This window comes from Conger conger, chromosome 11 (assembly GCF_963514075.1).
Source record: "Conger conger chromosome 11, fConCon1.1, whole genome shotgun sequence".
NCBI lineage: Eukaryota > Metazoa > Chordata > Actinopteri > Anguilliformes > Congridae > Conger > Conger conger.
This window is the reverse complement of record NC_083770.1, coordinates 39,559,345-39,587,235: the sequence shown is the minus strand read 5'-3', so window position 1 is coordinate 39,587,235 and position 27,891 is coordinate 39,559,345. Positions and strand designations below refer to the sequence as shown.

Genomic DNA, 27,891 nt, shown 5'->3' with positions numbered 1-27,891 from the left:
GGAACCACACCTTGCTTGTGGCCAATCAGCAGCCAAGACCGCGACGACGCGGAGACTGCTAGAGTTTCATGTGGAAGTTAACTGCGTGTAGTTTTAACGTCGGCGAAACTGTGAACCTTTTACCGGCTTCGTAAAGCAGGGGGAATTGTTCACGTTAGATTTTTAGTCCTAAAATTAGCAGGTTTCTTTTAAAACAGTGACTAATTAATAATCTGCCTAGCTGCATGCTTGAATAAGCGGGCAGCGATCTGAACTCGGGGGAGACAAAAAAGATAAACGAAGAAAGACATTTGGACCATGATCGCCTCCCATCTCTTAGCCGACTATTTCACGGAACTCCACCATGACCAGGTGCAAAAAGTAAGTACGTCAGCTAGCTAGCGCTAGAACAACTTGGGTGACCTCTAAGTGACAGTGAAATAAAGTCACCTCAGTCTTTCAAGGAGCTTCTGACACGATATGGTGAAGTTATCTTTAAAGAAAATATGTTTGATATATTTATTCGTATTCAGCGGGGGTAACTGGCTCGCTATACAGTACGTATAGAACAGCAACACATTAATTTTGTCATGTGATTTTTTTATTTTTTTGTTCAAGTTGCCACCACAACCATAGCGCATCGTGTTCCCCTACAGAACGGCTGTAAACTGAGGCAGCCAACTCGAGACAAACGCGCCCTTTCTCACCTTGTCACGTTTAGTAGCATAGTTCATCTGCGTAACCTCAGTAAAATGTTTCACTTATCAACTTATAATAATATGCCTATACATTACTACCTAAAGCTTACAAGCCAATGATACAGGCCTAACATTAATCATGCGGAAGAAGTCGCATTGCTAGTTTGCTAGGATTGGTAATTGCTAATCGGTTGCTAAATACTTTCCTCTTCTCTGATATAGCTAGCTAGCTTGGTAGCTAACGTTTTTCCCTCACTTTTTTCGGCTGCCAACGTCAAACTCTGAACAGTTATCACTTTCTAAATAAACCCTAAACATCACTAGCAATCCTTGCCACGACGACACGACTCCCTAGCAGTGCCCCTGAACCACGGGGATTCTTGTAATGTGACCCCGGCTGATATTCACTAAATAGTGCGTCACTTTTGTGACAGCGTCCTCCCTTCCGCTCCAGGTCCGACGATGCACGACTTGCACGGTACTTTCCAAGTAGCTTTGCGATTAAAACGGGAAGTTCCGATTCCCAGTTATATTATCATGAGCAAAGCGACAAGCGTCTCACTTTACATCGTCAAATGAAACGCTGTATCCTCAGTCCGTCTGAATATTATTGCTCGTTGTTCGTTGTTCGTGTCTACCCGTAAGTTAACGTTACTGGTTGACACATTCTGCACATATTTTCATTAACATAACTGAATATGTCAGAATATGTCAAAATATGCCTATATGACTTAAAAGTATATAATGTCTCAGCAACTCGGATGTACAGAACAGTCTTGATTACCTTTTATTTTCCAATTGTTTCAGTTTCAAAAAGAAGGCCTTTCTTTATTGAGCGTAGAAATTGAGGAGGTACATAAGACACACAAGTCATCTGAGATGTACTCAGGGACTTGGCCCCACAGAGCTTGAATAAAATACTAAAATCTATTCTAAAAGTAAGTGGTGCAACTTGCAGTGATGGCCTGATTAGAGTTATATGTGTTCTCTTATTTGTTCTGGCTAGCAGTCTGGCAGTGGCAGTTTGTACCAGTTGCAGGCAAGATATTGTACTTTGTGGTCATTTAGACATGAATAGAAAACACTGCAATGGCCTTATCTGGGTCATATTGACATGCAAATTACATTGTCTCTATCTGCAAATGATAATACAGTTGTCAATTATGAAATGTTTCTTAAACGATAATATTAACATGACTCAGTTCCTCACTGCTACCCAATGTGGATCAAGGAGCTGGCAGGGGCAGCCGATAGGCTAGCAGCTAAGGTACATCACTGGGACCCGGAAGGTTTCTGGTTCAAGGCCCGGTGTGGCCACAATAAGATAGTTACAGCTGCTGATCGTTACTTAACCCTGCATTAGTCTAATTAACTGTAAGTGACTTTAGATAAGATGAAAACATGTTATTATTATTATACTATATTATTAGTCCCAGACCAGCGGGCCTGGCTGGTTGGTGGTGGTGGGGACTGGGTTTGTAACACTATAAGGGACCGGCCGCACCGTCCAGCTTTACGTCAGTGCATTAGCGTAGCCGCGTAGGTCACCTGTCAGTCTCCAGGGCGACCTACTGAAGTTGCCCCAGCTCCCGCAAACATTTCATAACACAAATACACTCGCACTCTCTCTTTCTCTGGCTCTCTCTGTCTCTCTCTCTTCTTCTCTCATGCTCGTCTCCCCCTTCTTCCTGGACCTCTTTTCCCTGTCTTGGGTACATGCTACATCCAGCATCCGGTTATGTTTCGTAGCATTTTCCATCCACGTACTCCCCCATACTAGCACAAAGCGTTCTTGCAGTGTTGTGTAAATGTTATTAGCATTGACATAATATTTCACTGACATTGTGAGAACATATTTTGCGTTAGCTGCTCCCTCCGGCATTGCAGCCTTGCCTTCCTCTTCCCCTGGGCTTCATAAAGTAAGGCTTTATACTCCTGTCTGTAGCTGCTCGAGTTTCTCTGACCCTGCCTGCTCGGGTTACAGAGATTAATGCTGTGAAGTTGGCTCCTGTTTGGTTGAAATCTGTGCCCAGCTTGGTGTGGCGTATAGATTTATATATTTGTATTTTCTACTCGTAGCTGGATCTTCTGACCACAGTCACATTCTGTTCCTTGTTTTCCCAGTACCGGCCTTGGCGAGATACTCCTCACGGTCCCAGCAGTTATAGTTTTCTCAAGAGCAGGGCTCATTACAAAATGTGTCTGTGTGCGTGTGTCTGTGTGTGACTTTCACTCAAGTGAGGGAGAGAAAGAGTGAAAGGAGTCACAGCCGTTCTTGAAAGCTGTGTTCTGAAGGGCTCTTTGTTGCTGTTTGTGTGTGTGTGTGTCCGCGGTGTGTGTATGTGAGTGTGTGCCAGCGGTGTGTGTGTCTAATTTAAAACTTGGACACTGGTTCCATGTGCGCTTTTAGCATGTCTAGGTATCTGTAGCGTACGTGCCTTTAATGTGTTTCTGTGCTTTTAGTGCATGTACGTGCCTGACTGTGTGTATGTGTGTGTGCTTGGAAGAACATGTTTCTCATTTTTAAGACCTGGTCCAAACCAGGTAGGGGCAGCAGTGGTGGTCTTGGAATCATTGTGAACCATTATTATAGGTTGGTGAGTGCAGACTTGAGTGTAGTCACAAGATCCGTTTTTGCTTTGTGGGATTCAGTGCTGAAAGCGCGAGGCCTGGGCTGGATTTTCATATGGAAACTCGTGCCCTGCCTTCAGCTGAAAAGCAGCGCTGCTTCAGGGCCTTCCCGGATATGCTCAAGAGGAAGCTCACTATCCCTCGTTCAGTGATATCAGCAGCGGTAGAAGAAGTTGTGTTGACAAAAAAAAACACACTCATGCACCACGAAACACACACACACACACACACACACGCATACACTCACTGAGCACTTTATTATATAGACCTGTACACTAACTTGTTAATGCAAATATTTAATCAGCCAATCATGTGGCAGCTACGAAATGCATAAAATTATTTCGACATGGTCACGGGTTCCAAATGTTTTTCAGACCAAATGGCAGAATGGGGAAGAAATGTGATCTAAGTGACTTTGACCTTGGCATGATTTTTGGTGCCAGAAGGGTGGTTTGAATATCTCAGGGTGGTTTGAGGAACTCTTTGACTCACAGCAGTCTCTAGAATATTGTGAGAATTGTGTGAAAAACTAAGTAATCCAGTGAGCAGCAGTTATGTGAGCAAAAACGTCTTGTTAATGAGAGAGGTCAGTGGAGAAGGGCCAGACTGTTCAAAGCTGACAGGAAGGTGGCAGTAACGCAAATAGCTGGATCTGACAATATACTTACGAAATCTCCCTTATGCTGTTAGAAGCAGGACTTTTTATTTCAGTCTCTTTCGATATGACAATATGAATGTGCTATTTCCCAAGCCACTGGTTTAAGAGCAGGGTCAACTTAAACACATGGGCAATGAGAGAGTTTCCTAAACTAATATCAAAAATGTCTCTCGAAGGCAGTATTCAGACTAGTTATCCGACAGCCTCAAAAACAAGTCGGTGTGTTAAATGCTGAAACGCACCAAAAACAGCAGGTTCTACAGCAGCCTTTCTGTGTTTGATGTCATGGTGTTGGGCTATTTAAAGGCTGTGGTGAAGATTCATGCTGCTTCTCTGTCTCTCTCTCTCTTTCTCTTTCTGTCCCCCTCTCCCTGTCTCTCACTCTCTCTCTCCCCCTCTCCCCCCCCTCTCTCGCTCTCTCTCAGGTGGATAAGTACCTGTATCCCCTGTGTCTGTCTGACGAGAGTCTGGTGGACGTGTCTGTGCGTTTTCGGCGTGAGATGGACAGAGGCCTGGGCCGGGACACCACCGCCTGTGTGAAGATGCTCCCCACCTTTGTCCGGTCCACCCCCGACGGGACAGGTGAGGGTGGGGTACGGAGAGTCCGCCTGGTCCCTCTCCTTTCTGCGGAGGTCATCACTTAATTTGTCTTCTTTCTTTGCCTTGCTCCTGACCTGGAAATCGGTCGAGTGTCCGCACATCCTTTGTGGAAGTGTTTTTGTGTAAAGACTGACCCGTGGATCCACCTCTCCCCATCCGCCGCATTTGCAACTGACGTTTGAAGGAGCGAGGGCATTCCATTTGCCTGATTCACCTCTTCTTGATTTCCCCGTCTTCATTTATTTTTCTTGCCTCTTCTTCTAGCCTTTTTTCCACCCCAATGGGTGGCGCTACGAGTAGAAAGCCATTCAGATGAAGCAACTTGCCATTCAGATGAAGCAACTTGCTCAAGGGTACAACCGGGGCGGGTGGGGGGGTATTGTGAGTGTATTGTTGAGTTTGTTATACCCGTCTGTAAAATTGCCGGGGACATGTGGAGTGTAGCACAGAGGGAAACTGGCCTCTGTAGACAGGGAGTGTGTAGATGTGTGTGAGTAGTGAGTGAGTAGTTGTAGTGGAATATAGCACAGGCCTCTGTAGAAAAGGGTGGGTGTGGGTGAGTAGTTGTAGTGGAATATAGCACAGGCCTCTGTTGAAAAGGGAGTGTGTCGGTGTGGGTGAGTAGTTGTAGTGGAATATAGCACAGGCTTCTGTAGAAAAGGGAGTGTGTCGGTGTGAGTGAGTAGTTGTAGTGGAATATAGCACAGGCCTCTGTAGAAAAGGGAGTGTGTCGGTGTGAGTGAGTCGTTGTAGTGGTGTGCAGCACAGAGAGAAGTTGGCTTCTGTTGACAGGGAGTGCCAGCCAGGTTTTTATTTGCCTGTTCTGTTGACTCTGGTCATTATTGGCTGATTAAACTTGGTTGTTCCGTTAAGAGGCGCGCACCACCTGGAGCTGTCCTTCCTGTTTCACAAGCCACTGTGCTTCATGTCTTTACTTCCTGCTGTTTATCCCAGTCCTCAGGTTACAGAACACTCCCCGCCTCCTCTCTTTCTGCACCGGCACACTTAGACATTGTTGAACAGTATTATTTAAAGAGGAGAGCAGTCTTATGCACTGTTATCTGCTTTGATTCAGAGATGCCATAATAATACTAATAATAATAATGCCATACCTCCAGTGACCTCCAAAATGTTTGGGACAAAGACCTATCATTAATTCATTTGCCTCTGTACTCCACAATTTGAGATTTCACATGTGGTTAAAGTGCATGTGACACATGACACAGAAATGTTTGGGACACAGAAATGTTATGTAAATGAAACTAGTCAAACATAGTAGTAGTAGATCATATATAAATGTTTGAGTTACAGTGCCCTTGCAATGTCTCCAATTGGAGTCCTACCATATTGATTTTCTGTGTTGCAGTTGCACACTCTCTCTCCCTCTCTCTGTCTGTATTTCTCTCCCTCTCTCTCTCCCTCTCTGTCTATCACTCTCTCTCCTATGCGTTAATGGCAGTGTGTGCGTCTCCCTCCGCTTTTCCAGAAAAGGGGGACTTCCTGGCGCTGGATCTGGGAGGGTCGTGCTTCCGGGTGCTGCTGGTGAAGGTCTCGTCCAACGGGAAGCAGAGGGTGGAGATGGAAAACCAGATCTACGACATTCCCGAACACCTGAAGAAGGGGTGTGGCTCCGATGTGAGGCGGGTGGGGAGGGTGAGGGGGTGAGGAAGGAAGGGACAGGACAGTGGAAGAGTAAGACAGGGCATTTTCCAAATGTTGCTACAGTACAGTAATAATATGCATTTTGTTTTTTGGACGTTATACTTGTCCTATACAATACCTCTTTCAGCAACACTTAAGAGTATTGTTTGCAGTTCTAGAAAGATGTAGAGGCCCTGGAAAAGAAGGAGAATTAAATTGATTCCTGGTATGAAAGATAAAACTTATGAGGAAAGACTTCCTTTTATAAGTTTAATCTGATTCAAGACCAGGCTTGATGTGGGTTTTCTACCAGGCTAGGTACTATCTAGTTTGTAGGTAAACTGAGCGTACTAAGTACACTTTATTGGTAGGAAAATGGTAAGCATTGTTGGGCTGAATGGCCTGTGTGTCATTATTTTATGTACTGTTAATATGACGTCATTTCAACCCAGTTTCAACATTGTACTGGGAAATTAGGTTGTGTAATATAACACATCAGTATCACATTTGCACCTACCCCATTTCCTCAATTTGATTCAATTGTATTTTATTTCTTCACATGTCTTCATGTTTTGCAATTCTGTCACATGGAAATGAAATGACTCAGTGATGCATTTCCATTTCTGAGAATAGCACCGGAGTCTTGTTGTGTATCTGCACTGTCCAGTGATGTTTTTAACCAGAGCGGAAGAAGGCTAATGTGCGATTCACACAGTTTAATTTAAATCAGGAGCTTCATGGGAGAGGCTAAGACGAGAAAAATGGGGAGAAGGCGATGGAAATTTCAAAGTGACATTGACCTTTGAACTTTGAACTTTGTCATCTGCGTTTCGGTTCCCATTTAATTGTGTGTGTGTGTCTGTCTATGTGTGTCTGTGTCTGTGTGTGTGTGTCTGTGTGTCTGGCTGTGTGTGTGTGTTTGTGTGTCTGTGTCTGTGTGTCTGTCTGTGTGTGTGTGTGTGTGTGTGTGGCCCCGTCCTCCCCCCCCCCCCACAGCTTTTTGACCACATCGCAGAATGTCTGGCTGATTTCCGGGAGCGGATGGGCATCAAGGAAAAGAAACTGCCGCTTGGCTTTACCTTCTCGTTTCCATGTCAACAGACCAAACTGGACGAGGTGATGAAGGCAAGGGGTGGGGGGGGGGGGGGGGGGTGAATCCATACATCAAGGGAAAACAGCATGATAGTTAGTTATGTAGTTATAGTCAGTTATGATAGCGCACGCAAATGACAGTTGTTTTGATGCTCGGAATGCGCGTAACCGTCTCCATGGTGTCTCCTTGGAAACCGCTGTCTGTAGAGCTACCTGGTGTCCTGGACAAAGGGCTTCAAGGCTAGCGGGGTGGAGGGCGAGGATGTGGTTGCTCTGCTGAGGAAGGCCATCAAGAAGAGGGGGGTGAGTATTTGGGGATTTAAAAAAATGCCCCCCCCCCCCCCCCCCCTTTTTCACCCAAATTTTGCAATGCCCAATCTTATGTGTCAACACAAAATAGGCCCATCTCAACAAGTCTTATATTGAGACTGAAAATCTTTCTTTCTTTTGGCTAAATAAGACAAAATATTGGCAATAAGGTACGATAGTTTGACTAATTTCAGGATGAGTCAAAGCTTTAAGTAAACATTTTTGACTTGAGGCTTATTATAAGGCTGAGACACTTGGTCAGACATTCCTTTTTGCAGCGTATTTGCGAGCACACTCTACACTCCATGCTAGCTGAATGATAACCTGAAAAACAAATGCAATCAGGGTAGAGCACTCCATGTACTGTACTGTAGCTGTTCATCTGACCTCTGTAAGGACACGAAAGGGAATTTGAGTGTGTAGTGTAACGGGTACTGTACCTGTGGGTTGATACGGATGCGTCCAGCACCTGGGGGAGTACTGCTCTGGTTTCAGGGTTGCGGTGTGGTAGGGGTCAGAGTTTGTGAGGTTGAACAGGTGCCACTTTGGTCTCTGAGAAGGCCTGGACAGTGACTGGGCTGTCCTGTGTGTAGCTGGGAGCTCATTCCACCACTGGGGAACAGAGGAGAGAAGAGAAGTCAGCTGAGAAGGGACCCTTCAGGCTAGGGGCAGCCAGTAGCGTAGTGACCAAGGTACATGACTGGGACCCGGAAGGTTGGTGGTTCAAGCCCCAGTTTAGCCATGATACAGTGACCAGAGGTTGTAAAGTCTCAGTTCGACCCTTTTGTTCACCCCATGATGGACCTCACAGGACAAAAGATCTGGAGATCTGGCTCTTGCAGTCAGAGGGGTTAGCTAGTTCCCCATAAAAAGGTTCTGGGTTTGGGAACACTGATAAAAAAACAAAACAAAATAAATCTTAGGTTTTAACAAGCATATTAGTCTTTAGTATTTTGACTTAAAATCTTAATTCTATTACCTTTTTGCTAAATAAGACAAAATATTGCCTGTGAGGTGAATATTGCCAGTTTTACACATTTCAATATTTGCCAATGGGGTAAGATACTTTTTGCTTGACAAATAAAACGAACTTTTAAAAGCTAGTATTTTCTACTTGAAGTAGATTTTACAAGACAAAATTTACTTTTGCAGTGACACACACCTGCAGCTTTGCTAATGCAGTGGTCGCTGTTAAGTTGCCCTTTCGTATTTCATATTCTTTTATATATTGGCCTCATTAAGTGGAAGGTCAGTTGGGTATTTCTGGCCCATTGTGCTTTCACGCCCTGGGCTGACGTGGAGTTACAGGAATGCAAATTTTCAGCAAAAATCAAAAACTCTCATTTACGCATATTAAAGTATTAATTTGGGTTGACGGCAAGGCCACTAATTGGGCGGTAATATCTGCCGGCAGGACTTCGACATTGACATCGTGGCAGTGATCAACGACACGGTCGGGGCCATGATGACCTGCGGGTTCGACGACCAGCGCTGCGAGATCGGCCTCATCGTGGGTGAGTGACCCTAGAGCTTTCACACGCTCAACACGCGTCACGCCATTACAGGGTTCAAATAGTTCAAACTTTTACCTTATTTGAAGCTGACCTTTCCTACCGTGTCCAATCACATTACAGCTATGTATGAAGCAGGCAGATGTAGCCGACGCTATTAGCATCACAGAGCCCAGGCAGAGCTGTTTCACGTAGGCTACGTGGCTAACAAGCCCTGTCAGTTTCTTGACGTTTCGGGATGAACCAGATACTATGGCTTGTTATAGTTTAACCAACTAGCGGCTTCCTGGATAGATGGCTGGTTTTACATTAGACTGCAATCATGAGGCAGATGCTCTTTATGTACAGTGAGGTACAGTAGTGGAGAACATTGGTGTTTACCTGTTAACCTGAAGATAACCTTATCTTCACACAGCTATAACTATTGCATTATTCAAAGGATTAGGCTGACATGCAGGGCACCTATCAGTCGGGAGCAGTTTGGGTTAGGTGTCTTGTTCAGGGCTACTTTGACACACCCAGAGCGAGGGATCAAACCGGCAACTCTCTGACTGCCAGATGACCGCTCTTACCTCCTGAGCTAATGTCGCCCTCACATTTAAAAATGTGGACTGTTCCTGCTTCTCTATAAAGATGAAATGGACATATTCTTTGCTCCTTGAGTTTGTGTCCTCCGTGTCCATGTTTGCTGTGCTTTGCTTCGTACCTCCAGGCACGGGGACGAACGCCTGCTACATGGAGCAGATGCGTCACCTGGAGCGCGTGGAGGGGGACGAGGGGCGCATGTGTGTGAACATCGAGTGGGGCGCTTTTGGGGACGACAACGCTCTGGAGGACCTGCGGACAGAGTTCGATCGGGACGTCGACGCCGGATCTCTCAACCCCGGCAAGCAGCTGTGAGTGACAGGCTAGTAGTGACATCAGCATTAGAATGTTCGATTAAGGACGTTCTAACCGTTCTAACCATTCTAAAGGGTAAAAGGACAATTTTATCCGCGTTCAATTTTTTTTAAATTGCTGTCACTGTTGTGCCACCGCAGTGTTATGCACTTTTGGTGATGTAGGTACTGCTCAGGCTAAAAAAGAACCTCCTGGTAGGCTATTGTATTCCATTATTCAAGATTCAATACTTTATTTCCATTTCAGCAGAATTTGGTGCTGTGCGGCTCAAAGGTACACCACAGTTCACTGGATGTGGATTCATACCAGATGCAGTTGAACACCAATGCAAATGTCTAAAAAAAGGATAAAATAATAAAGTGTAGTAGAGACCAGAGCAATAAAGTACAATTGCACAGTATAATTAGACAGGGCAACAGGCTTGTGAAGAGTTCAGTGTTTAGATTTCCGACAGGTACTAATGGACCTCCACTTTCTAATGGGAGCTGGGCAGAGAAGCAGTTTGCAGTGTGAAAGGCGTCTTGACGACATTCGGAGGGCCTTAAGGCGGATACAAGAATGGAAAACCTTGGACACAAAATGGAGGTCACAGCCAATTAACCTGGCAGCAGTGCGTCCAGCCCTCCACCAGCTTCCTGCGCTGGGCTGTTGTGTTGTGCAGAGCGGGGGGGGGGGTGAAGATCTGCTGCTCTAGAGCCAGGTCGGGTGCTCTGTCACCCAGCCAGGCCTTGACGAAGCGTGGCACAGAGCAATTCCCTCTGTCTCTGCAGGAATGAGGGAGGAACGGCAGGTCGTCCTGTTCGTTGGTCGGGCCAAGGGCGTTGGGGAGAATTACGCTCGGTAGAGCAATTCAGTGTCTCCGTGGCCGTGGTCTCACCAGAACAACATTCCTCTTCTGAACCCTTTTTCACAGTCCGTTTCTCCCCGTCTGACCAACAACGATACAAAAAACGCATACATAGCAATCTGGGAGAATAAGACTGGGGGCAGACAGAATAGTATTAACGGGTCGCAGGCAATCTGTGCACGGATGTTGATGGAGCACTGATGTCGTCATGGTCTGAGAGTTTGTGGGGGTTAGTTAGAGTTTTGAACTTGGTGAGACTTCCTGTGTGGAATAAAGGATCAGTAACTGTATGAAAGTGTGGTTGTAGGCCAGCTGAGGATGGGCATTCGCTCCTGAGATTTTAGGGAAGTTTTTTTTCACGCCATTGTTTGAAGTTTTTTCTCCACACAAGGGAGTTTTTTTTACCTTGTGCAACCTGGGGGCTGAGGGCTGGTATCTCCCCTTTTTTTGTCTTCCAGTCGGTTACTGTGCACTGCAAAAAACTTTTTAAAAAAGTCAGTCTCAACTTAAGTATCCTAGTCTTATATTTACACTTAAAATGTTATTTCTATTAGTTTTTTGCTCTGTGACACAAAAATATTGGTTAAAGTCTGACTCATTTCAAGATTTGCCAGTGGGGCGAGAAAATGTCACTTGTCAAGCCAGTCAAAACAGCACCTTAAATCAAGCTAATATCATCTATTTGAGAGGAAACAATAAGGCATTAAGTTTTATTACAAGACTAAAAACGCTCATTAACAGCGCTGCTTTTTGCAGCGTGTAGAGCATCTTTGCAGTCCTCAGTGAAAAGCGCAATACGTATGAATTTGAATTGAACTGTTTTGTGTGTGTTTCTGTTTGGCTTTTTGTGTTATATGTTTCAGTTTCTTAATTCGCTGGCTTATTGGCTGCTTTAAAAAAAAAAAGAAGTTATTTATTGATTATTATTCTTTTTTATCTTTACTATTCTTTTGTTTTTGATGTACATATTCTATTTTCTAATGATGTCCTGCTGCCTGTTTGGGTGCTTGGACTGGCACTTTCTCTTTGTATACAAATAGTCAAAGTCAGGGGAAGAGAGGGGGTGGTGGAGTTGAAGTGACGTGGTGTCGTGCGTGACTCCGTGCCTCTCTGCGCAGGTTCGAGAAGATGATCAGCGGGATGTACATGGGGGAGCTGGTGAGGCTCATCCTGGTGAAGATGGCCCAGGAGGGCCTGCTGTTCCAGGGCCTGACCACGCCGGACCTGCTGGCCCCCGGAAGCTTCCAGACCAGCTTCGTCTTCGACATCGAGAACGAGAAGTCAGTCCTGCCGTCTCACTTCACACCCAAACTCAAAATGGCCGCCAGAGCCCAGCAGAATAGAACGATCGCAAATCTAACCTACAGAAATCATATCTAACCAACTGAAAGGTCTCTGGTTGAAATGTATAATATAATTTGTTTTAGCGATGTGTTTGTAGGCAGTTAGGAACATTTAGGAACTGCGCATCAGCTACTTACTTCATTTATAATTTATTTCCCTCAGAAGTAAGGGCTCCAAAGGTAGGGATCAACAGCTCTGGCCGTCAAATCCAATGAAACTCTCGGGTAATTGGTGGTACTGATTTGATTGGACTGCCTTCACACCTGACTCCCAGGTAAAGGGAGGACCGTGATCCCTGCCATAGAGGAACCCTGGGTTAGAGAAATTGTTAGATCTGGGATCTGGTGCATTTGTCGCACGTGCCATAGAGGCTTCCCTGAAGAAGTAAAAATGGGTCCTTATGGAGGCAATCCAAAGAACCCTTTTTTCTATTTAAATCAAGTGTTTAATTAAATTTAAAAAAGGGAACTGCATCTTGCACACTGGTCTGCCTTAGAGTATTGTGGAGTGTGAGAGTGTTGTGAAGTGTGAGAGTATTGTATTTTGGAGTGTGAGAGTGTTGTGGAGTGTGAGAGTATTTTATTGTGGAGTGTGAGAGTGTTGTATTGTGGAGTGTGAGAGTGTTGTGAAGTGTGAGAGTGTTGTATTGTGGAGTGTGAGAGTGTTGTGGAGTGTGAGAGTATTTTATTGTGGAGTGTGAGAGTGTTGTATTGTGGAGTGTGAGAGTGTTGTGAAGTGTGAGAGTGTTGTATTGTGGAGTGTGAGAGTGTTGTGGAGTGTGAGAGTGTTGTATTGTGAAGTGTGAGAGTGTTGTGGAGTGTGAGAGTGTTGTATTGTGAAGTGTGAGTGTTGTGGAGTGTGAGAGTGTTGTATTGTGAAGTGTGAGAGTGTTGTGGAGTGTGAGAGTGCTGTATTGTGGAGTGTGAGTGTTGTGAGTGTAAGAGAGTATTGTGAATGTGAGAGTATTGTGATCTATTACATTGTGTTGTGTTGTACTGTACTGTGATGTAAAAGGTCTGTCTCTCTCAGAGATAACGAGGGCTTGCTGAGCACAGAGAAGGTTCTGCTGGGTCTGGGCCTGACTCCGTCGGCGGAGGACTGCGTGGCCACGCAGCGGGTGTGTCAGATCGTTTCCACGCGATCGGCTCACCTCTGCTCGGCCACCCTCTCCGCCGTACTGCGCCAGATCCGCGACAACAAGGCGGCCGAGAGACTGCGCACCACCGTGGGAGTGGATGGATCGGTGTACAAGAACCACCCGATGTGAGTGAGTGAGTGAGTGAGTGAGTGAGTGAGTGAGTGAGTGAGTGAGTGAGTGAGTGAGTGAGTGAGTGAGTGAGTGAGTGAGTGAGTGAGTGAGTGAGTGAGTGAGTGAGTGAGTGAGTGAGTGAGTGAGTGAGTGAGTCCCAAGACTTATGGAGCTCACTCACTTAGAATGTGTATGGTGTATGTCTGAAAGAATGCATCTGTGTATGTTAGCGTATGTTAGCATGTGCTTGTGTATGTTCGTGTTATGTTATGTTGTATTTTGGCACGTTTTCTTGTGTTAGCAGTATTTTAGCATGTGTTTGCATATATAAATGCATGCTAACATACCACATGTTATGTTTCTGCATATGTTAGTGGCATGTTAGCATGAATTTGCATATTTTAGCGGTATTTTAGCATGTGTATGCGTACGTTAGCGGTATGTTAGCGGTGTGTTAGCGTGTGTTCGCGTATTTTAGCGGTTTCTTAGCATGTGTTAGTGTATGTTAGCGGTATGTTAGCATAAGTTAGCGGGCGTGTACGTTAGCAGTACGTTAGTGTGTGTTCGCGTATTTTAGCATGTGTTAGCGGCATGTTGGCATATGTCAGCGGGCGCGTACGTTAGCGTTGGCGCTCCGCCTCCCGCCCCAGGTTTGCGCGGCGGCTGCAGAAGATGCTGCGCCTCCTGGTGCCCGACTGCGACGTGCGCTTCCTGCGCGCCGAGGCCGGCAGCAGCAAGGGCGCCGCCATGGTGACGGCCGTGGCGTACCGGCTGGCTACCCAGCAGGCCGAGCGGCAGCGTGTGCTGGACTCCCTGCGGCTCAGCCGAGAGCAGCTGCTGGAGGTGAAGAGGAGGATGGAGGTGGAGATGAGCCGGGGTCTGGCCAAGGAGACGCACCGAGACGCCTCCGTCAAGATGCTCCCTACGTTCGTCAGGTCCACACCGGACGGGACAGGTGAGGGAGGGAGAGAGGAGGCGGGCAGCCTGTAGCCTAGTGGTAATTCAAGCCCCGGTGTGGCCACAATATGACCAATGCAGCTGTTGGGCCCTTGACCAGGCCCTCTCAGCTAAACAACTGTAATATAATGTGTATAGTGTTTGTGTGTATATGGTGTGTGTACAGTGTGTGTGTATAGTTTGTGAAGTGTGTGTGTGTATATAGTGTGTGTACAGTGTGTGTGTATATAGTGTGTACAGTGTGTGTGTGTGTATATGGTGTATAGTGTGTGTGTACAGTGTGTATAGTGTGTGTGTGTACAGTGTGTATAGTGTGTGTGTTAAACCCTTGCACGCTCACCCCTCTCAGAGCACGGGGACTTCCTGGCTCTGGATCTGGGCGGGACTAATTTTCGGGTGCTGCTGGTGCGGGTTCGGAGCGGGAAGCAGAAGAGTGTGGAGATGCACAACAAGATCTACGCCATTCCGCAGGACATCATGCACGGCACCGGGGAGGAGGTGCCCTTACTTTACTGTGCTTCACATGGCCGTCACACGCTCTGCAGCCATCCCACATCCACCCTGTAACCTCCCTACAACCATCCCATAACCACCCTGCAACCTCCCTACAACCATCCCATAACCACCCTGCAACCTTCCCACAACCACCCTACAACCTCCCTACAACCATCCCATAACCACCCTGCAACCTTCCCACAACCATCCTGCAACCTCCCTACAACGATCCCACAACCACCCTATGACCTTCCTACAACCTCCCTACAACATCCCATAACCACCCTGCAACCTTCCCACAACCACCCTACAACCATCCCACATCCACCCTGTAACCACCTACAACCTCCCTACAACCATCCCATAACCACCCTGCAACCTTCCCACAACCACCCTGCAACCTCCCTACAACCATCCCACAACCACCCTGTAACCTTCCCTGAGCCTCCCCACAACCACACTGTAACCTTCCCACAACCTTGCTACAACCACCCTGCAACCTCCCCTCCTAACCGCTACACAAACACCTTTACCACATGAATGAATGTACTGCAGATTAGCTAGTTGCCCCGGGTTACTGATTAATAAGCTATATGTGTAATGGTCACATCTGCTTTAATATTTCATATGAAAGTAGTGTCAATTTAATTACAGCGCTGGTCTGAATACCTTGATGAAAGATATTATTCCAAATTATGCATCCACATGAAATTAATTGCAAATTTAAGTCCCAAAGTGAAGTGGAGTCTAATGGCTGATATGTTCTCTTAATAAAAGAAGAGGGGTTAGAGTGCCACTTCAGCTGTATTTTGCTGATTTTCTGTGAGGCGCCAAACCACAAGCAAAAGGACAACTCGGTACAAAAGCCCCGCATGTGACGTTTAAAATGGAGGACGGAAAAAACCCGAAACGGTGGTGCAATGTGGCCTCACAGAAATAAACAAATAAAATGCATTTTATGTCCTTACGGAATGCACAACAGGTCAAGTCAATTTACACCCAGTGAGCATTTTATTAAGTAGACCTGCACGCAAACTTGTTTATGCAAATATGTAATCAGCTAATCGTGTGGCAGCAACTAAGTGCATAAAGACATGCAGACGTGGTCAAGAGGTTCAGCTGTTTCTCAGACCAAATGTCAGAACGGGGAAGAAATGTGAAGTCACTTTGACAGTGGAATAATTGTTGGTGCCAGACAGAGTGGTTTGAATCCTGGGATTTTCACGTGTGACAGTTTCTAGAGTTTGCAGAGAATGGTGGGAAAAAACATCAAGTGAGCAGCAGGTGTGTGGGCAGAAATGCGTTGTTAATGAGAGAGGTCAGAGGAGAAGGGCCAGACTGGTCGAAGGTGACAGTAGTGCCAATAACCACGCATTACAAAAGTGGTATGTAGAAGGGCATCATAACTCTCTTAAGTGGATAGGCTACAGCTGCAGAAGACTCGAGTCTGCAAATACTCTACTACACTCTAATACATACCTAATAAAGTGCTCACTGAGTGTATATAGCTCTTTTCTTTTGCACAGGCAGTTCAAAGTGCTTTACATAAAGGTGTAAATTGTATTTAAATCACTGCATTTATATTGCGCTTTACAATTGATGCCTTTCACACACACACACACACACACACACACTCACACTCACACACTGACACTCACACACACACTGACACACACACACTGACACTCACACACACTCACACTCACACTCACACACACACACACACTGACACACTCACACTCACACACTGACACTCACACACACACACACTCACACACTCACTCACACTCACACACACACACACACACACACCAACAGCAATAGGCCCTGTGAGCTACCAATCAGCTTGTTGGGAGCAGTTGGGGGTTCGGAGACTTGCTCAGGGACACTTCGACACATCCAGGGTCGGGGATCGAACCGGCAACCCTCCCCACTGCCAGACGAACGCTCTTACCTCCTGAGCTAATGCCGCTTTACACAAGGCATAATTTTATAAAAGCAAAATGTAATTTATAAAAAAAAGACATTGAGTAAAACTATTTCAAAGAGCGGAGGAAAAGGATAGCATAAAGAGTGAAGATCAAGGTACAATATTATGTGCAATTTCAAGTGAGCTGCGCATTCTGCTGCGAATGTGTACTCGTGTACCAATCATCCCGAACCCCGATTATGGGCAATTTGCTTTAAAGTGGTCTTTACAGTGCTTACCGTTTGGCTGTGGTACATTTTGAGGGTGGAGCACAGGCCTGTCCTCAGAATCCCCCCCAGCCCTCGCCGCCATGCTGCCATTTTGTCTGAGCTGACACGTCACTGCAGCTGCGTCACTGAGTCACCGAGTCGCATTTTTCACCTCCTGTCTCCTTGTTCTTCGCCTGACCTGGACGTTGATCGAGGAAATTCCAAACCCGTTAAATGTTCCTTTCGAGCGCTAGAAGCCGGAAGTTAGGAGGCTCCCGAGCTTTACTTTAGCAAGGAAAACGCGACCGCGTGTGTGTGTAAATTGTCAACCTGTGGTTCCACCTCTCCCCGTCTGCCTCGTCTGTCGGATGGGGAGAGGTGGCGTGGCTTCCAACTGACGTTCGAAGGAGAAGGGCATTCCGTTTGCCTAATTCGCGTTTTCCCGATTTTCCCCGTCTTCACTCGCTGTTCTCACCTTCCTCGATGGGTGAAGCTAGTGCACAAGTTGGGAAAGGAGCGAGGAAAGGATTGAGGAGGTGAAAATAAGCGATTGGAAAGAGTCCCCAGCGTGTGGCAAGTCTCGAGTTATTGAAGTGAACAGTGGAATTTAAAGTGGACCTAGCGACGGGGAGCAGGACACTTGTGCCTGATTAATGAAAGCCTGGCTCTCTCATAACGAGCTGATTAATTATACGCTGCACGGCTCAGGAGAATGTCGCAGTGGCCCTTGCTCCTTGCTCAGGTAATGATGTTATTGTCAAGAAGCGATCTGAACTTTTTGTGCCAGCTGATTTTTTTTCTGTACAGTACTGGAGCTGTCGTTTGGTTCAGGGTGCTGCTACCTCTGGGACCCCTGTCTTCTCAGCCGGTTCACAGCTCCCCCCCTCTGTCTGCGCAGCTGTTTGACCACATCGTCCACTGCATCGCAGACTTCCTGGAGTACATGGGGATGAAGGGGACGTCGCTACCCCTGGGGTTCACCTTCTCCTTCCCCTGCAAGCAGAACAAGCTGGACGAGGTCAGATGCTCCCTTAAACGCACGCACGCACGCACACACACACTCTTGGACGTACACACTCTCACACACTAGCCGGTGCACACACACCTCCTTCCCCTACTACCAGGACAAACAGGACCAGGTCAAACGCAGGATGAGTGCGATCTCACAGACAAAGCGACTGCCTCTTCAGGGGTTCCAGTGCCTCTGGTGTGAGCCACAATAATGCCCCCATCCCTGACCTTCTGCTATTTCTGAACAAGACGGACTGTGCTTGTTCATCTGTACCTTGACACGCTGACCTCCCCCTCCCCCTCCCCCCTCTTCCTCTTCCTCTTCCTCACGCAGGGCGTGCTGTTGAGGTGGACGAAGGGCTTCAAGGCGTCGGGCTGTGAGGGAAAGGATGTCGTAGCCCTGATGAAGGAGGCTATCCACCGGAGGGAGGTGGGTGCCAGCGGACAGGAAGTGACACGGGACCTTGCATCCCAAATCCAACACATCACATTACCATACATTAGTCATTTAGCTGACGCTTTTATTCAAAGCGACTTACAGTTGATTCTCATTAAAAAGTCTCATTAGAAGACCCAAACAACTTGTAACGTTGGTGGTTTTTGCAATAAACATACGTGTCCCAAAAACTCGCCCCCCCCCAGGAGTTTGATCTGGATGTGGTTGCCGTGGTGAACGACACGGTCGGTACGATGATGACCTGCGGTTACGAGGACCCTCACTGTGAAGTGGGACTGATCGTGGGTAGGGCTGCTCTCATGTCTGCCTGTCTGCTATCTTTGACGTCTGTCTGTCCATCCAATGTCTCGGCACCTCAGGTCTGATTCTCTCTGAGCGTTTGTGTGCATTACTAATGTTTATAAAATAGATTATTTATCTCCCAAATCCAAAGACACACAGGCTAGGCTACTGCTGGAAATTAACATTACATTACATTACATTACATTACATTACATTAACATGGTGTCACTGTAAATGAGCCTGCATGCTCAGTCAACCTACTCTGTATGAGAACTGTTAGATTAAGTAATGTTTTCACAAGCATTGGCTGAATTAATTGGATCCTGCCAGGGGCATTTTCAAATCTTACTGGCATGTAAAGAAGTGGGGTTTTTTAAACTACTGCCAAGGAAAAATGTCACTAACTAGTAACTCCGTGGGTGTCTCGGTGGCGCAGCCTGTAGAGCACTGACCGCATGCTCATTGCGAGCCGCGACGTCGGCGGTTCGAATCCGACCGTCTGACATTTGTCGCATCTCTTTCCCTCTCTCTCGCTCCCATTCTTCCTGTCTCTCTATACTATATACTGTCCAATAAAGCTGAAAAAGGCCTAAAAATATCTTAAAAAAAAAAAAAAATAGTAATTCCGATTGCTGAGCGATCAGGGGGAAAAAAGCCTGCCCTTCTACTGCCTTGGATTGTTTTTCTTCCAAATGCACTGCAATTCCAATTTCAATATACGTCCCTTTTGTAGACCATAACTCACCACAAGGGAACTATACCCTGTCAATTTGTAGATATATTAGGACACTGAGATGAGTAAATTATGCTCAGCTGTTGAAGCTGAAATCCATCTTGAAAGTATGTTCATATTCAGATTGAATAGCTATATGCATCTCACCTACTTGCACTATGACATACAACTGTCATGACATGCACGCTGCTTGTTTTGAGTAATTAACTCATTAGTTGAAAGGGGTGTGTTCAAAATAATAGCAGTGTGGAGTTTATTAGAGAATTCATTAATTCTGTGAAAAAGCAGGTATAATTAATTGTCCTTTATTAAGGAAGAAAGGAAGCAAATGTTTCACACATTGTTTTAAATTATATTTCCTTCTGAATTGTGAAGTAAAATCTCCAAGTTCATTGGAGAGGGGAAAACATATAAAGAAGCTTCAAGTTGATACTTTTCTTGTCCTGATCGGACATATAGTTCTCGTTATCACCAAAAACCTGTTTTCCAAGATGGCATTGCTACCGGACTAAAAGTATGTCAAGGTCACAAAACAAATAGATTTTACACAACTTCAGTAAATATACATCTCTGATGTTCAAGGACTAGTTCCAGGTTTCTGAGATTCCGCCGGCACAATATTAACCAGCAAGTAGGAAAATAAAATAAAAGGAAAAAATAATAACCGGAATAACCTTTTTTGAGAGTGGTTTTGGACTAGTGGGTGGACATGGAGTCTGAAGATGTATATAATTCCTGCGGGAAATCGATGTGGAAAGAAACCCAGCTACTGGTATAAGCCAAGTAACGTAAAATATAATATTCGATCATAATCACATCTGAAAGTACATTGTAATCCTGCCACATTCTTCGAGGCTTAATCAGGCTTTTCAGAGTCATGCCTTTATGTACCAAAGATGTGTGAGAAAGTGGCATAAAACCGAGACAGCCAATCACAAATGATTTACTAAAACCCTGAGTGTTAAAGAAATGCATGAACCACACAATAAGGCCAATAAAGCGCTGTAGAGCAGAAAATGGCATGTTTATTCACCTCCTTTTAATCCCAGTAAATGTATTTCTTTAACTCTCTGGGTTTTTAACGTATATATGTATATATGTATATATATATATATATATATATATATATATATATATATATGTATATTTACATTTTTCATCAAATAAATTTACCAAATGCAGCATAGCAGTGTTTTCTGCAGCTGTTCAAACAAATCAATGCCTTTCAGATGAAGTTGAAAACGAGGTATGGCCAAATTGTAAATGGACTGCATTTACGCAATGGTTTTATCCCACGCGCTTTACAATTGATGATGTTATCCTGGCGTTATGAGGATAATGAATGAATGAATGTTAGTCCCAGGTCTGTGCGGAGTGTTTGCTCTCTCAGAAATAAAGGTAAAAAGAGAAGTGCCTCAAAAGGTGCAAATGCTTGCCGCTGGGGCGGTACCCTATAGGTACTTGTAATTGTACCCCTAGCCAGCAATAATTAATTTGTACCTTTTTTGCTTGGAAAATGTACTAATTTGTACCCAGAGAGAACATTACTGTACTTTGAGGGTACATTTGGGAAATCTGAATTTGAACGACTGGTACTTTATTTCTGAGAGTGTTTACGAGCATGTGCATGGGCACCTTTTTCGGGCCCCTGCGTTTGACTGATGGCTCTGTTGTCACGGCGACACCTGCAGGCACAGGTACGAACGCCTGCTACATGGAGGAGATGCAGAACGTGGAGCTGGTGGAGGGAGACGAGGGCCAGATGTGTGTGAACATGGAGTGGGGCGCTTTCGGGGACCAGGGCGAGCTCGACGACTTCTGCACCGTGTTCGACCGAGCTGTGGACGAGCTATCCACCAACCCCGGAAAACAGAGGTAGAGAGGGAGGGAGAGAGGGGGGAGGGGAGGGATGCGGGGAGATGGTGGAGGGACTGAGCGAGGGGGGGGGGGGGGGGCAGAGAAGGGGAACGGAAGAGAGTGGGAGTGCATGTGTAGCAGAGGCTTACATAATGCGTAGCAGGTGCTAATGCTAACCCTGCGATGTGTAGTTGTACCTAACGCTAACCGGGTGATGCGTAGCAGAGGCTACCGCTAACTCCAGTTCTCCACGTCCGCGCAGATATGAGAAGATGATCAGTGGAATGTACCTGGGGGAGGTGGTCAGGAACGTTCTGCTGGACTTTACCTCCAAGGGCCTGCTGTTCCGTGGCAACCTGTCCGAGCGTCTCAAATCCCGCGGGATCTTTGAGACCCGCTTCCTGTCCCAGATCGAGAGGTACACGGCCTGCGTGGGACTACTTCCTGTTAGTATGAAACCTCAGCGAAGACAGCGGTTTCCATTTAGATATATACTCACCAAGCACTTTATTAGGAACATTTTTTCTTTATTACATCTGCTTATTCATGTGGTTATCTAATCAGCCAATTTTGTGGCAGCAGTGCAATGCACACAATCATGTAGATATGGGTCAGGAGCTTCAGTTATTGTTCACATCAACCATCAGAATAGGGGAAAAATGTGATCTAAGTAACTTTGACTGTGGAATGATTGTTGGTGACTGACAGGGTGGTTTCAGTATCTCAGAAACTGCTGATCTCCTGGGATTTTCACACACATGTGTCTCTAGAGCTTGCAATGAAGAATGGCGCCAGAAAAACAAAACAAAAAAATACAGTGAGCAGCAGTTCTGCAGACGGAAAAGCCTTGTTAATGAGAGACGTCAGAGGAGAATGGCCAGACTGGTCAAAACTGACAGGAAGGTGACGGTAACGTAAATAACAACACATTACAACAGTGGTATGCAGAAGATCATCTCTGGACACACAGCACATCATAACCATAAAAGTAAAGTAAAAGTCTAAAAAATAAGTCTAATAAATACCTAATAAAGTGCTTGGTGGGTGTATATATATTACATTTGATTTTATCCGAAGCAACCGACTAAAGTACTTAGAACTAACTACAGAACAGGTTGGATAATGTACAATTCACATAGGATCGGTTGTACAGCCATGAAGATAAGTCTGGTCAAATACACGGTAGAGAGTAAGTACGGTCAGAGGAGTCAAAACTTCACTCTCAATCGACACTGCACTCTCAATCACACACTGCACTCTCAATCACACACTGCACTCTCAATCACACACTGCACTCTCAATCACACACTGCACTCTCAATCACACACTACACTCTCAATCACACACTGCACTCTCAATCACACACTGCACTCTCAATCACACACTGCACTCTCAATCACACACTACACTCTCAATCACACACTACACTCTCAATCACACACTGCACTCTCAATCACACACTGCACTCTCAATCACACACTGCACTCTCAATCACACACTACACTCTCAATCACACACTACACTCTCAATCACACACTACACTCTCAATCACACACTGCACTCTCAATCACACACTGCACTCTCAATCACACACTGCACTCTCAATCACACACTGCACTCTTGCTACTTGTATTTGCTCTTTCTCTCAATCCTGGGTTTCAAACCATAACCTCAAATTCAATTCAATTGAGAGCAAACCTCTCTTACACGATGGCACCTGGTGAATACCGTCATACAAAGAATACATGAATGTACGTACATTAACAAAAGCACATTAAAATGCCACAATAATATAGAGAGAAAATGAGAGTGAAATGTACAAGAAAAAAGCAAGGACATTATGAACAGAAAATACATGTAGAGAGTAATTGAAATTGAAAGTGTAGTGTTACATTGAGAATGTAGTGTATCATTGACAGTGTAGTGTTATGTTTGGGACAAAGACCCATCATTTAATTATTTGCCTCTGTACTCTTACAATTTGAGATTTATCATGAATGTCGTGGTTAAAGTGCACATTGTCAAGATTTTAATAAAGGGCATTCTTGTACATTTTGCTTTCGCCATGTAGAAATGACAACATTGTTCATACATAATCCCCCATTTCAGGGCACCATAACGTTTGGGACACAGCAATGTTATATGATATATAATATATGACCCCCCCCCCCCCCCCCCCCGGTTGCCACAGCGACCGGCTGGCCCTGCGGCAGGTGCGCTCGATCCTGCAGCACCTGGGTCTGACGAGCAGCACCTGTGAGGACAGCGTCCTGGTGAGGGAGGTGTGCGGAGTGGTCTCCCGCCGCGCCGCACAGCTGTGTGGGGCCGGGCTCGCCGCCGTGGTGGAGCGCATCCGCCAGAACCGGCAACTCGCCCAGCTGCGCGTCACCGTGGGCGTGGACGGCACTCTCTACAAGCTGCACCCACAGTGAGTGTGTGTCACAGTGTGTGTGTGTGTGTGTGTGAGAGTGTGTGTCACAGTGTGTGTGTGTGGGTGTTTGTCACAGTGTGTATGAGAGAGTGTGTGTCACAGTGTGTATGAGAGAGTGTGTGTGTGTGGGGGTGTGTGTCAGAGTGTGTGTGGGGGTTTGTGTCAGTGTGTCAGTGTGTGGGGGTCGGATTGTGCATGAGGGTGTGTGAGTGTGGGCTTGCGCCAGACTTTGGTCAAATACGTAATCGTTAAAATACTTTTCTGTGCTCGATTGATCTTGCCTGGTGTAATTGAACCAACAAAGAGGTGTGGTTTGCACTTTTTGAGAGTGTTCCATAGGTTCCAATACACTAGACTCAGTGTAAGTGTTTTTGAATCCAAAACAATCACATATTTGACCCAGGTCTGGTGTCTGCATGTGTTTGTGTGTGCGCCTGCGTGTGTGTGTGTGTGTGTGTGTGCGCGCGTGGGCACGTGTCTGTCCGTGTTCGTGTGCTTGCAAGTGAGTGTGTGTATGCGTGCTGTTCTTACCATACTCTCGCCGTCTGTGTGTGTGTGTGTGTGTGTCTGTGTGTCTGTGGTGTCTATGCTGTTCTTACCATACTCTGGCTTTGTGTGTGCATGTGTGTGTATGGTGTGTGTGTAGTGTGTGTGCTGTTCTTACCGTACTCGTGTCATGTACGTGTGTGTGTGTGTGTATGGTGTGTGTGAGTGTAGTGTGTGGTGTATGGTGTGTGTAGTGTGTGTATATGGTGTGTGTAGTGTGTGTGGTGTGGTGTGTAGTGTGTGTGTATGGTGTGTCTAGTGTGTGTAGTATGTGTATATGGTGTGTGTGTATGGTGTGTAGTGTGTGTGTTTGTATGGTGTGTATGGTGTGTGTGTAGTGTGTGTATGGTGTGTACTGTTCTTACCATACCCTGTCCCCTCCAGTTTCTCCACCATAATGCTGCAAACGGTGCGGGACCTGGCCCCTCAGTGCAAGGTGTCTCTCCTCCAATCAGAGGACGGCAGCGGAAAGGGGGCGGCACTGATCTCAGCCGTGGCCTGTCGCCTCCGTGATGCGGGCCAGCACTGAGCCAATCAGCACTGGGCGTGGGAGAAAGGGAACAGGAACAGAAAAAGCAAAGATGACCTCTCACTCAACTGCGATTGGGGGGTTGGGACTGTTCATTTATTGGTTGTTTTTACGGCTGGGGGGTGTGATTACGGAAGCAACAGACTCATGAATGTGTGTTTGTGTGAGGGGTGGGGTTTGGTGGGGTTATTGACACCAAGAATTGTAACTATAGCAATAACTATAACCATTACGATGTGAGCAGCCACAGGTGAACGGTAACATTCTGTAAATAGTCTCTTGGCTATGTCCTCTGCACGTGACATCCTGTAAATTTGGATGGATTTTGATTGGCTGTCAGTGTTTTATCGTTCATCTAGCTGGAAAAAGAACGCTCTGATCCCAACGATTCGTCACTGTCTGTCGTTATAGTCGTGCTGTGGCGTGGAGTCCACCATCCACTTGAGTTTGAACGATTTTTAAAACGACATATTTATAGTTATAGGTATTGTTGTTGGTGTGGACCCGGCCTTACGTGTGTATGGTGTTCTGCATGTAAGCAGGTGGAAGGTTCCAGAGACTCTGGTTGAAGCTTTACACCAGAGGTAGAGTGTTTCAGGGCTTACTGCATTTCCTTTGTAATTGTATTCTGTTTAAGTTATTATTTACTTTGTACAGTGTGCTATCACAAACCCCCCGCCCCCCCTCCCTTCTCTCCCTCATGCACTTTTCATCACCACACAGGGAAAGTGGGGTGACTATTTACTGTGAAACCCATTTGAAGAAGTTTAGCTTGGGGGCTTGAGTTTATAACATATCTGCAGTTTAGGAACTTCTTTAAAAGGAACTTTTCCTTTCAAAGAATGAAAAAGGGTGATCTGTGTAGGTAAAATGTAGGCTACCATTTTTGCACTTCAGATTTTACACTCTATAGCAGTGGTTCCCAAACCTCTGCTCAGGTACCCCCAGTCGCATCCTGGTGTTGGATGTTGCACCTCAATCAGCTGTATGTTTGCTCCCGTTGGGGTGTGGCGGGGGGGTGTAATGACGTCGGCCTACACTTTAAACGCCTTCTCAGACCCCATAGGAGCAAACCGTGCTACGTCAGTCAGTCCGCAGTTTTGCAACAGGATGTTCAATGCGCCGCCATTTCTGTTGGAAAAAATTCTGTTTTGCTATGTTTGGTCGGGCACACTGTGACGCAGGTGAGCTTGAGGTGGAACATCACAGACATGGATCTGCAGGGGGTCCCTGTGGAGAGGACTGAGAAACACTGCTGTCCAGCCAAAACAGCCACAATAGGCCTTCATAAGTTTTGGGGGTTCTCAAACTCCTGTACACCCGCTTTATGTGCTGGTTTTGTTCAGCCAACCTCTTGTACAAATGAGGTTGTTGAAAACATGTTCAAGTTCTTTCTGTAAATGTATTTTAACACACTGCATGCTTGGCTTGTCTGCTCTAGCTGTGGCGCTTTGAGCGTTTTGTTTCTTTTTAGACGGACAAAGTTTCATTCGAGTGACCACGCATCCAGACTTTAAGCAGTTAGGACCCCTGATTCCAGTCCTTAATTTAAACTATTAAAAATGCTACTTGTTTGTAATGGAGTCGTTTGTTATACAGCAGATTACAGAACGTGGGTCAATCATCCTTCAGCATTAATTAAGTCAAATCAACAGGTTGTTGCAATTTTAAAGTTACATTTATTTACTTTATTTTTGTTATTGTTCTTTATAGCGGAATCTTTTTTTATTAAGAATTTGTTCACATTTTTCCCTTTTTCTCCCAATTTGGTAGCCAATCATACCCTATCTAATCCAATTAGTCCCAGCTGGGGATGCACTGCCTTACGACCCCTTCGCCCAGTAAGATCTTGCGATCATGAGAGTGACATTCCTTCTCCAAGCCGTCTCGTCTCAATTAGACCGTTACTCCGAGGCGCTCCGGGGCGCTGTAACGTGCCGATCCCACTAACCCAGCCAAGTCCATGAGAGCCGGCCAAACTCGGCTTTTTGGCAGGACCAGGAATCGTGTGCAACTGCAACCGCAAGTCTGCTGCATCTTAGCCTGTTGCCCCACTGTTGCTACATTTTGTTAAATAGAATAAGCAGGGAACAGTCCCTCCTGGAGCAATGCAGGGTTAGGGGCCCAACAGCTGTGCGGATCGTATTGTGGCATACACCGGGGATTGAACCACCAACCTTCCGGGTCCCAGTCATGTACCTTAGCCACAGGGCTTTCAGAAAAGCTTTTTGAAGAGGTTCCAGATAAGACGTTTGATGTGTGGAACAGCCTATAGAACTGAAATGGTGGAGCTAAGATGGTGACCGGGCGTGTGTGGTATGACGTGGGCAGAAGTACAGGGTTGGTTTGGGGGTTTTTGCTGTATGTGGGAGTGCTGGGAAGTGGGGCAGTATTAAGCTTTAGAAACGTCGGCCCAGACGGCTGCATGAACTGCAGTCTCTTACTTGAGGCAAGGGCTGTGACCCCTGCATTAGCATGATAACCTTATTATTTCAGCTATTACAACCTGGAGCAAAGGCAGTACACTCCAGAAACATTTGTCTTAACACTTCACTGTGCTTTAGTCTTGTAATAAGACCTAAAATCCCTTTTCTCTCTAGTAGAAAATATTAGCTTGTTTTAAGTTACTGTGAAATAAATTTAATTTAATAAGAATAAAATACTTGTTGAGACTGACTTATTGTTTGGTTTGGGCAGTGTAACTGCTGTTGGTGTTTATGCAAATCTAAGATGTTTTCTTTGTTACTGTAACTGTTAGAAAGGTTCTGTTGCTGTTTTTTGAAAAACACAAAAATAAAAACAGGCTGTTTTCAGCAGGGGAGGAGAACTGCTGACCCGGACTGGGGATATTGTCGGGCGGTGGAAAGAGCACTTCGAGGAGCTCCTGAACCCGAACAACACGTCCTCTGTGGAAGAGGCAGAGCCTGAAGACTCGGGGGAATCTGCACCTATATCC

General features: G+C 45.9%; 1 protein-coding gene across 2 annotated transcripts; it reads left to right on the top strand.

Annotated features, from left to right (window-relative positions):
• On the top strand, positions 1–27,595 carry hk2 (hexokinase 2). 2 transcript variants are annotated; one of them, XM_061261777.1, is made up of 19 exons: positions 1–360; positions 4,392–4,548; positions 6,053–6,201; positions 7,204–7,323; positions 7,507–7,602; positions 8,202–8,300; positions 9,023–9,122; positions 9,832–10,015; positions 11,985–12,146; positions 13,240–13,473; positions 14,110–14,414; positions 14,766–14,914; positions 17,988–18,107; positions 18,435–18,530; positions 18,743–18,842; positions 21,264–21,447; positions 21,692–21,847; positions 23,621–23,857; positions 24,791–27,595. In XM_061261777.1, the coding sequence occupies exons 1-19, from the start codon at positions 298–300 to the stop codon at positions 24,933–24,935; spliced, it is 2,856 nt and encodes a 951-aa protein (XP_061117761.1). In that variant the 5' UTR covers positions 1–297; the 3' UTR covers positions 24,936–27,595. The 2 variants fall into 2 exon arrangements, with proteins under 2 accessions (XP_061117761.1, XP_061117762.1); XM_061261778.1 differs by lacking the exon at positions 8,202–8,300.
• Positions 27,596–27,891: the final 296 nt, after the last annotated feature.

Coding starts and splice junctions, on each gene's coding strand:
- hk2 (XM_061261777.1), top strand. CDS start 298: ATGATCGCCTCCCATCTCTTAGCCGACTATTTCACGGAACTCCACCAT. Junction 10,016..11,984: donor CTCAACCCCGGCAAGCAGCT/GTGAGTGACAGG, acceptor CTCTCTGCGCAG/GTTCGAGAAGATGATCAGCG. Junction 18,531..18,742: donor AGGCTATCCACCGGAGGGAG/GTGGGTGCCAGC, acceptor GCCCCCCCCCAG/GAGTTTGATCTGGATGTGGT.